Here is an 11,578-nt window from a genome sequence, read left to right on the forward strand (position 1 = left end):
TTGTTCTTAACTGGCTTGCCTAGTTAAATAGAGGTAAAACAGTGGCTGATACATAAATCTTCTGCACTCCTAAAAGATAACAGAAACAGAAAGTGAAAACAAACTCCACTAAGGGCACTGAAAATGTTAGAGGGAATGATTAGCAACTCTTTTGTACTGAAGTATACAGACCCATTATTCTAAAATGCATCACCTCAATATGCTTTACACCTTTGTGAAGTTTCGATATGTTGGGAGAAATACTTACTGCTCTACATTTTTTGGATGTCTGGAAGTATATTTCCATTAGGTACTGTACATTCATGAAATGTATTTGAGGGTTTGAATTTCACAGTTTCTGTATGTGTTAGCATGATTAGAAGTACAAAAACTCATATATTACAGTCCAAGTTCACTGCAGTATTGGAGTATAAGCAATTAAAATGACTAGCGTTGTTTTGAGCCAGCATTTCACCAGATGTCAGGAGTTGTGTGGGTGTGTGAATTAGCAATGTTATTGTGAGTAGGTGTATGACTGAGAAAGCACTTGAATGAGGGAGTGTGTGAGGCTTTAGCAAGGGAGTGTGTGAGCATTTTTGTATTATAAGGGAATCACGTGCCATAGAAAATGATAGTATCTTATTGTGTTGTAGAGTGAATGTGATGTTAGGAGTCAAGCAATAGGTGGACCAGACAATATTTTATATATACAGTAGTAACTCTTGACAGATTAACAGCCCTGCTGCTGAATCTGAGTGGATCAATGTAAATTATTATTTTGATATATCATGATTTCGTGGAAGGGATAATTGAAGTGGGTCAGGGAAAGTTCTCTAGTGGTGCATATTAAATGTTGCCAACTTGCAAAATAGTTGCATTGAAAACATTGTCAGAAAACTCCATATTTTCATTCAGTGTATTGCATGCATTTTGGCTTTGGCAGAGACTTTGAGAGGGGTGGTAGTTGTCTGCTGATTTTGTTCAGTACATATTACACCTCGACCCCCAGAAAGCGAATTGAGTAGCTGGCCAGAGCACACAAGATTTGATTTGGGTTCTGAGATTAACCAGGGAAAATGCAGCGTGGCAAATTCAAATAAATGTATATAAAAATCACATTTTCATTAAATCACACATGTAAGATACTCAATTAAAGCTACACTCATTGTGAATCCAGCCAACATGTCAGATTTTAAAAAAGCTTTTCGGTGAAAGCACAAGAAGCTATTATCTGATGATAGCACAACAGTAAACAAAGAGGGTAGCATATTTCAACCCCCCAGGCGCTACACAAAATGCAGAAATAAAATATAAAACATGCCTTACCTTTGACGAGCTTCTTTTGTTGGCACTCCAATATGTCCGATAAACATCACAATTGGTCCTTTTGTTCGATTAATTCCGTCCATATATATCCAAAATGTCAATTTATTTAGCCCGTTTGATCCAGAAAAAAACAGCTTCCAAAATGCGCAACGTCACTACAAAATATTTCAAAAGTTGCCTATAAACTTTGCCAAAATATTTCAAACTACTTTTGTAATACCACTTTAGTTATTTTTAAACGTTAATAATCGATCAAATTGAAGACGGGTCTATCTGTTTTCAATAGAGGACGAGAGGAAACTAACACTACTTTTCAAGTCTTGGCCAACTCTCAACAGTATTACCCAGTTCCTAGTTGGCCCTACTTCTTCATTGCACAAATTAATAACCTCAACCAAATTCCAAAGACTGGTGACATCCAGTGGAAGCGGTAAGAACTGCAATCAAGTTCCTAAGAAATATTGTTTGCCAATGAGAAGTCAGTGAATAGACAGAGACCTAAAAAAAAAAATCTGAACGGTTAGTCCTCGGGGTTTTGCCTGCTACATAAGTTCTATTAAACTCACAGACATGATTCAATCAGTTTTAGAAACGTCAGAGTGTTTGCTATCCAAACCTATTAATAATATGCACATCTTATATTCTTGGCATGAGTAGCAGGAAGTTGAAATTGGGCACGCTATTTATCCAAAAGTGAAAATGCTGCCCCTTATATCTTAAGAAGTTAAACAGGTATTATAAAGCTATTCAAATCAAATTTTATTGGTCACATACATGTTTAATAGATGTTATTGCGAGTGTAGCGAAATAATTGTGCTTCTAGTTCCGACAGTGCAGCAATATCTAACAATTTCACAACAAGTACCTAATACACACAAATCTAAGTAAAGGAATGTAATAAGAATATATGAATATATGGATGAGCAATATAGATTGGCAAAGGCTAAGACGCAACAGATAGTATAGACTACAGTATATACATATGAGATGCAAGATATGTAAACATTATTAAAGTGACTAGTGTTGCATTTATTAAAGTGGCCAATGATTTCAAGTCTGTATGTGATGGCTATTTAACAGTCTGATGGTCTTGAAACAGAAGCTGTTTTTCAGTCTCTCGGTCATAGCTTTGATGCACCTGTACTGACCTCACCTTCTGGATGATAGCAGGGTGAACAGGCAGTGGCTCGGTTGGTTGTTGTCCTTGATTATCTTTTTGGCCTTCCTGTGACAAAGGATTTAAAGTTTATACCCGGTGTGAATACACCATACATTACTTTTTTTTTGTCCTCAAGGTAAACAATTGTACAGTACCACACCTACTCATTCACGGGTTTTTCTTTATTTGTACTATTTCTACATTCTAGAATAATAGTAAAGACAGCAAAACTATGAAATAACACATGGAATCATGTAATAACCAAAAAGTGTTAAATAAATCCAAATATAATTTTATATTTGAGATTCTTCAAAGTAGCCACCCTGTGCCTTGATGACAGCATTGCACAATCTTGGCATTCTCTCCTTTGCACACTATTGGCATTCTCTCATCCAGCTTCATCTGGAATGCTTTTCCAACACTCTTGAAGGATTTCCCAACTATGCAGAGCACTTGTTGGCTACTTTTCCTTCATTCTGCGGTCCAACTCATCACAGAACATCTCAATTGGGTTGAGGTCAGGTGATTGTGCAGGCCAGGTCATCTGATACAGCACTCCATCACCCTTCTTCTTGGTCAAATAGCCCTTTCCAGCCTGGAGGTGTTGGGTCGTTGTCCTGTTGAAAAACAAATGATAGTCCCACTAAGTGCGAACCAGATGGGATGGCGTATCACTGCAGAATGATGTGGTAGCCATGCTGGATTAGTCTGCCTTGAATTTAAAAATAAATCACAGACAGTGTCACCAGAAAAGCACCCCCACACGCTTTACGATGGGAACCACACATCCGGAGATCATCCGTTCACCTACACTGCGTCTCACAAAGACACGGCGGTTGGTACCAAAAACCTCATATTTGGACTCTTCAGACCAAAGGATAGATTTTCACAAGTCTAATGTCCATTGCTCATGTTTCTTGGTCCAAACAGGTCTCTTCTTCTTATTGGTGTCCTTTAGTAGTGGTTTCTTTGCAGCAATTTGACCATGAAGGCCTGATTTCACGCAGTCGCCTCTGAACATGTCAGAGGCTTTTGTTATTTTATTAATAGGCTTTTATTCTCTATTTTGGTTAGGCCAGCGTGTGACTAGGGTGGGCATTCTAGTTTCTTAATTTCATGTTTTGTATTTCTTTGTGTTTTGCCGGGTGTGGTTCTCAATCAGAGGCAGATGTCTATTGTTATCTCTGATTGGAAATCATACTTAGGCAGCCTTTTTTCCTTTCGCATTTGTGGGTACTTGACTTTGTTAGTGGCATGATTGCCCAAGTTAAGCTTCACGGTCGTTTCATTGTTTTGTTGGCGACATTCATTTCAAATAAAGAGAAATGTACGCTCATCATTCTGCACTTTGGTCCAGTCATTTCCAGGAGGAGCTGTTCTAGCCATAACATGGACTTGGTCTTTTACCAAATTGGGCTATCTTCTGTATACCACCCCTACCTTGTCACAACAAAACTGATTGGCTCAAACACATTAATTAAGTAGAAATGAAATCCCACAAATTAAATTTTGACAAGGCACACCAGTTAATTGAAATGCATCCAAGGTGACTACTTCATGAAGCTGGTTTAGAGAATGCCAAGAGTGTGAAAAGCTGTCATCAAGGCAAAGGGTGGCTATTTGAAGAATCTCAAATATAAAATATATTTCGATTTGTTTAACACTTTTTTTGGTTACTACATTAATCCATATGTGTTATTTCATAGTTTGATGGTCTTCGCTATTATTCTACAATGTAGAAAACAGTGAAAACTAAGAAAAACCCTTGAATGAGTAGGTGTCCAAACTTTTGACTGCTACTGTACAAACCAAAAATCCCCTTTTTTCCCCTTGTAGGTGATTTGGTGTCACGGGCCATGCACCATCTCCAGCCATTGTGCCTTAAGAACCCTAGCAACGGCATGCCAGTTCACCAGAAGAGTGGCACGGTGCACTGGGAGCCTGAGGCACTCTACACTCTCTGCTACTTCATGCAATGTCCCCAGATAGAGTGGGAGAACCCCAACTTGGAGCCCTCCAAAGTCACCCTGCAGATCGAGAGGTGAGTCCAACCTTGCTCTAAAACATCAAAGAAGTGGCATTTATTTGAGGTGGCTAATCATTTACTTACATACATACATTCATGCTTGTTAAATATGGAGCAAAAGTGTGTAGCACTAGCAATGGAAAACAATGTAAATCTCACTTATTGGCTCCTTGGTTGCTCAGTTGGTAAGAACGTGGCACTACCCATAATACACTCTTAGATGTAAAGGTGCCTGGAAGAACTGTTTGGGTTGCTACACCGGCGGAACCTTTCCAGTTGAAAATGTTTCCTTGAGGAAATCTGGTGTAAAGGTTCAAACCTGAACCTTATTATGATGGGAGATTTAAACTTTCTAATAATATATTGTAGCTGTCAGATGTTGTTATTTTTGGTCACCCATCAGCAAAAATGTATTTCCTTTTTATCATGGTATGTTTGTACACTGCTAATTAAAATGTTCCTTGAGTATTGATGCATATTGCATATTCTAATACTAATATCATTGATTACATAGTTACAAATGGGTAACTATTCCAATATTTCTATAGGTTCTAGAGAAACTCATACACCTCGGTTAACCTCATTAAGTCTACAAAGCTGTCAATGTTAAAGATTTGATGACAACAGAACAAATGAACAGGAATGACATTTATGCCAACGGGTGGCCCCCCAAAAGTTATCTTAAAGCCACGCCCGACTAAGCTTCACCTCCACTCCAGGAACCCGTTGCTACATTAAACCATTAAAGGTTCCTCCAAGAACCCGTCAACTAACCAAAGGTTGAAATATGAACCATTGACGACATAGCATATTAGCCAGTATTACCTAGTGTTGCATTTTCAGTGTAACATTTCTAGTGTTAAGTGTAAAAGAACCCCAGTATTGGTGTTAATAATAAGTGTTAAACAAAACCACCTCCATCAGTATCATATTTCCCAGCATGCTCTATTGTAGGTTGATTTTTTTTCAAATTGTTTCAAGATCTTTCTTTTTGTTTTTCATTGATTCATTGATCTTATGCTACTCAAATATAAAAACCACAACTTTTCCTAACTAATCCAATCTGTTACTTGGACTTATTGCACACGTTATTGAAATGGTTTAGGTAGAGTCCTTTATAATGAGTCTCGACAGTCATTTTCAATTCAGGGTGTGGGTGAGTACACATTCCAACTGTTGGATATGAACTTTGGCCGAATTCCAATAGAAATTGCACATCACTTTGCAAGCCATCATAATAGGACTTGCAGACTTGAAAACCTTGAGTTTCATGGTAAAACTAGTCCCTCAAAAAAGTATTGATGAGTCGTTCGCAAACTTGGGAGCCAGGTCGTTGAACGTTGGGAGCCAGCTCGCATATTAGAAGAGCTGATTCTATTTATAAAATTATTTTAAAAAACAAGTTATGTATAATCAAAAGATTTAAAGATTATAAAATAGAATTAACTAATTCAAATCATGAAAAAATGTAATAATATAGGCCTAAATGCTCAAGCCCACAGATATTCGTTCTGAATCTCTGCTCAGACGAACAGCCTCACCTGTTGTTCCTGTCAATCAGACACACAGTGTCAACCAATGAAACAAAGATGAGTGAGGGAAGGCCGAGCCAACTCACTCAGTCACACACTTTACAGCCGAGGAGAGAGAGGAAGGACAGCTGTGAAATGAGTCGGAAGAACAGTAGCATTTGGATGCATGTTTAATGTAGACAATGTTAGAGCACAGTGTAGAATTTGCCAAAACAAAATCTCATATAAAGCCTGTTCTATGCACAACCTACAACGGCATATGCGAACTGTGCACCCAACTGTGAAGCTAGCTGTAGCTGCGCTTCGAGAAACTAGCAGGCCTGCTAGTGATAGTGGTGGAGCCAGCACCTCCACACGTGGAGAAGTATCCACTCAGTCAAGAAGGCCTACTCCACAGTCTTCTATGGACCAGTGTATGCCAAAGTCTAGGTCTGTAGCAAAACAAGGCCAAATTGATATTGTATTGGCTAAAATGATTGCAACCGATTTCCAGCCATTTTTTATTGTGGAGGACAGAGGTTTTAGAAATCATAGCAATAGTCTAAATCCAAATATACACAATTCCAAGCAGGAAAACCCTTTCAAAATAACATATTCCACAACTGTACGAGATCACACAGGCTTCGGTGTGGAAAAGAGTTCAAAAAGCTACTGCAGTTTGCCTTACCACTGACTGCTGGACATCAAGGGTAACCACTTCTTACATGTCAGTTACAAGTCACTTCATTGAAGATTTTTCAATGTCTAGCTGTCTTCTGGACTGCTTTGAGTTCAGCGACAGACACACCTCAGAGAACTTGGCAGAGAAGTGTTGAGAGTGGCCAGAGAATGACAAGTAGATGGAAAAGTGGTCTGTTGTGTCAGCGACAATGCAGCTAACATAACCAAAGCCATGAACATTTTAAAATGGATGCATCATCCATGTCTTGCCCACACAATCAAACTGATTGTAAGAGATGCTCTGAAGGTGGTGAAGCCCACTGTGGACATAATCCTTCCACAGGAGCACAGCAGGTGCTGAAAAATTTAAGTCTACACAACGCCAGATCGGGATGCATTATTTTTCATAACAAACCAATGCATTTTTTATTTATTTTCTTTTTAAAGAAAACCACCCAACTATAGTGGTTGCTCAACTAAAAGTTTTGCGATTATGCTGTGGGATTTAGAGGTAATTTTTGGTTTAGTACGGTACCCCGCGTGACTACTTCATTGCTCCAGACCAGCGCAAGGGGGAGTTAGAGCACGATTATGCTTTTGGTTCCCAAGGCACTACTGTGTCTCTAAAAACACACTTACTTGTTACTACTCGTCAGTATTACTTACTAAAACTGTTACACTAATAGTTTTATTCTAAGAGAAACTTAGACTACAATTAGAGTGTGGAAATGTTATGAATATTTTGCTCTTACTGTAGTACTGTAGCCTACTCCTGACCAGTCATGTTGTACAGCGCCTGAGTGGTGCAGTGGTCTAAGTCATCGCAGTGCAAACTACGTTGCTACAGATACTGGTTCAATACCCGTGCCGGCTGTGGCCCGGAGACCTATAGCATGTGTTTATTAGGCTACTGTGCAGTCTGACAAGTAAACATAGCCTACAGTACATACTATGGTAAAGTGCCTAATTCCTTAAATAATGGAGAGCAGGCCAGACTTTCTCGTTGACCTCAAGTACTCATTACCTCTGTCTTTAATGTTTTTTGGGTTGCATCAGTCATGGACAGAAACTTTTGAGACACAGTATTAATGATGAACACCCGGAGGTTCACTGGTAAGCCACATTTGCCTCAGGATCCATCCCAGTTTTCTGTGTCCACTCATGGTATCTCTCTTCAGTTTAACATCCTTGGAATAGCAGAACAGCATAATGGTCTGGACGCCCCTCGCTGTGCCTGGTGAGCAATTGGTCAAATTCTGTTGTCAGAAGAGGAATGGAAATGTCAGGGTGAATCGACGACCTGGCGAACCCGCCAGGTATGTTTACATTTACATTTAAGTCATTTAGCAGACGCTCTTATCCAGAGCGACTTACAAATTGGTGCGTTCACCTTAAGACATCCAGTGGAACAGCCACTTTACAATAGTGCATCTAAATCTTTTAAGGGGGGTGAGAAGGATTACTTTATCCTATCCTAGGTATTCCTGAAAGAGGTGGGGTTTCAGGTGTCTCCGGAAGGTGGTGATTGACTCCGCTGTCCTGGCGTGGTGTATGTTGACTCTGCCTGTCGGAGGTGGAGTTCCAGAGCTCACAGGCGTGCCTGGCATGTGTTGTGACTCCATCTCATTCCTTGCCCTCTTCAACGCGTCATTCTCTACCTGACTCTCCGCCAATGCCGTTTGACTCTCTGACAATGACGAGTGACTCTGCCAATACCGCCTGGCTCTGGACCAATGCATCAGCTGTCGCCCTTTCTGCTGGTCTGCCTTCAATGACTCGAACTCGGTCTTCAAAGTTGGAATCTGATCCATGTGCACCTTCATCAGATAAGCAGAATGATACCGCCCTGAGTCCCCATCGATTACAGTGGCCTATGATAGAAACGGTAGATCAATTAAGAATTAAAAGTGACTCCAACACACAAATGCTGCATACACATTTTAAGAATCTAGCAAAATTAACCACTTTCTTGGCAAGCATGCATTTGTTTCGGTGCGTGGTTGTATGCTCTGTAAAAACACATTATCATTTTTAGTACATAATTATTTATTTTTATTTAACCTGTAGTGAAACGCAACATGGATCTCCCTCCTGCCCCCCTCCCGCTGCCACTACCCTATGTACCACCAGTACAGTTAGACATGAGCAGGTCTGATGAGCTACCAGAGTGGTCACAGTCACCAGGAGAGGGCGCCAGTCAACCACCCACCTCAACAACATGGTACCAGGAAGAACGGCCTCCACCATCTGACGCAGCTGCAGAATGGGAGAAACTGCTTGAAGCACTGCTAATAAAGTAAAAGGCACCGCCTTAAGGGGAAGACCATATATGTAGCGTCCTGAACGTCCTGAAAGTGTATTTCGGAAATATCGTTTAGAGTGTGTGTATGGGAAATGTGTTTTTTCACAAGGTGGAAATTGTCCTTTGCCATTTTCTTCTTTGTGACATTTCTAATGTCTTGCTGCGGTTAGAGGATGCCTATGAGGCACAGTAGTGCAGAAACCACAAGTGGGACTTGAGTGGTGACCAAAAGGTATATAAAGAGAAATTTGCCATTACTTTGGCGCTGACTTCCTGAATTCTGAATTCATTTAGACAACCATTTGACTTCGGGTAATTGCCACCTGACTCAAATTACTTAAAGATTCTAACTTGCTGGATACCAGGGTAAAAGTCTGTTTACCTATCGACCAGTTGACCCTGTGTGCAGCATACGTTTGGACCGAGTGTACCGTTGTGACAAAGTCTTAATTGACCGAGGAACACTGTAGCACTGGCCGGGTTGCTTGCCCCAGACACTGCGGTAGATCAACGGCAGAATTACCACCTGCTGAGAACGGTTGGAAAATTGTTTGAATCGACTCTGTCTCCGACTGACCCAGTGACACGTGTACTGTTGTAACACAGTGCCTTGCCCTGGAATCGCGGTTGCGGGTTATTTGACAATACTATCCAACCTGAGGGCAGGTTAGAGTACTCAGTCTAACTTGAATCTCGAAATTTAGTTGAACCAACGATTCCTCATAGGAGAGATCGATACATAAACTAAATTCTCAGAACTCTGACCGATTGAAACACCACTCCTGATCTCGTGGGTCTCCCTGTCATCTTTTAAAGGTAATTAAGTTGAAGTATTATATTTTATTATAGATAAGTGTTATCATTGTACCAGGCATTTTATAGAGCATTAAGGCATTTGCATGTTTTTGATTAACGCTGTGTGTGACCGAGTAACAATCGTGTATTTTGAAGTGTGTTTGATTGTAAAAGACAAAAAAACAGAGTGTTTTCAAAAATAAACGGTAGTCTTATTTTGTCTTGAGCAAAAGGTTCTCTCAAAGACAGTTAACTGCACGGGAGATAACAACTCTGACACTCCCCGCTACCGGGACACTGGAAACGGAGATCAGTGCTCTATGACAGAATGAGTTACTATTAAAAGACAAAGAGGAAGGTGTGTCCAGTAGTGATTCATTTAATTGTCTTATCGATCTATCTAAGTTTTATTTTCCAAGCGATACATAGCCGACGGGCAGAGTAGTGAGACTAAGTTGACTAAAGGTCTTCACACTTTAAACTAGATACATCACAGCGGGGAAACACTCAACCACAGGGAAATCATATAGAGACTGGTAGGACTAGTGCTTAATAACAACTCAGGGATCAATTAGTGGTGAAGCAAAGAGTCTAGAGGATAAAGGTGGGGTTCACACATCCCAGCTAGAGCTAGACCGTTGAGAGTGACAAGGCAAAAGACCTCCCTACGCGGACAACGCTTCGATATAGAAAGAGAGGCAGGGCTACGCGAGCGGTCCTGGTTATACCGAGATAACCTGAAGTACCTATAGTGCCCTGTCCAATCCAGGGAACGGGACGCTAACCACCTCTAGCAACCCCGCTGCCGGCCAAGGGGCGGGGCTGAAGGTTTCGTATCGCGACACTTGGCGCCCAACGTGGGGCCCCACACCTCTATTTAAGACTCTACTACTACCTGAGTTAACGGCCCCTACCAGCGCTCTATTTCCAAACAACTTACTAAAGTAGGTATCTTTAAAGAGTTAGAGATATGGCTACGGCAGTACCAACCTACCCAGACGCAGAGAGAGCATTGGCTCTCCCTGCGGATGAGGAGGAATTACAAAAAAATAGGCGAGCTAGTGCCTTACCTTACGAACCAACAGGATGTTTCGTCTTCCCGGGTTTACCATGGGGTAAACTGAGAACGGTAGACCAGACAGCCATAAAACATCTTCTGGGAATAGATGGAAGGCAAACTTTCTGGGATGATAAAATATTCCAGAAAAGAACCCTAAATGGCAACAAGAAAGTACTATAGAGTTTATAACTAAATAGGAAATCTAAATACAGTCTCAAGGTAAAGAGCAATGGCGGGTTAGAGTCTACTCTTTGAGGAAAAATCCCTGAGAAATAAGAAAGTACTATAGAGTTTATAACTAAATAGGAAATCTAAATACAATCTCAAGGTAAAGAGCAATGGCGGGTTAGAGTCTACGCTTTGAGAAAAAAATCCCTGACGAAACTAGAAAATATTATAGACTTCATAACTAAATAGGAAATTTATACAAACCTCAAGGTAAAGAGCAATGGCGGGTTAGAGTCTACTCTTTGAGGAAAAATCCCTGAGAAATAAGAAAGTACTATAGAGTTTATAACTAAATAGGAAATCTAAATACAATCTCAAGGTAAAGAGCAATGGCGGGTTAGAGTCTACTCTTTGAGAAAAAAATCCCTGACGAAACTAGAAAATATTATAGACTTCATAACTAAATAGGAAATTTATACAAACCTCAAGGTGAAGATATGTTAACAAGAGTGAATTATTTTCAGCGCCGTTAAGGCAGGCAGACCTCGTAGTAATACGAAATTAGGTTCTA

General features: G+C 40.4%; 1 protein-coding gene across 1 annotated transcript in view; it reads left to right on the forward strand.

The window, feature by feature from the left end:
* Positions 1–10,130, forward strand: part of LOC135572919 (ankyrin repeat and BTB/POZ domain-containing protein 3-A-like) — a 78,943-nt gene extending 68,813 nt beyond the window's left edge. The window contains exons 3-4 of the mRNA XM_065021778.1: positions 4,301–4,505; positions 8,750–10,130. Coding sequence (XP_064877850.1) covers positions 4,301–4,505; positions 8,750–8,837 — 293 coding nt within the window. The 3' untranslated portion in view covers positions 8,838–10,130. The remainder of the gene's footprint in view (positions 1–4,300; positions 4,506–8,749) is intronic.
* Positions 10,131–11,578: the final 1,448 nt, after the last annotated feature.

The sequence above is a fragment of the Oncorhynchus nerka genome, linkage group LG8 (assembly GCF_034236695.1).
Source record: "Oncorhynchus nerka isolate Pitt River linkage group LG8, Oner_Uvic_2.0, whole genome shotgun sequence".
Lineage (NCBI taxonomy): Eukaryota > Metazoa > Chordata > Actinopteri > Salmoniformes > Salmonidae > Oncorhynchus > Oncorhynchus nerka.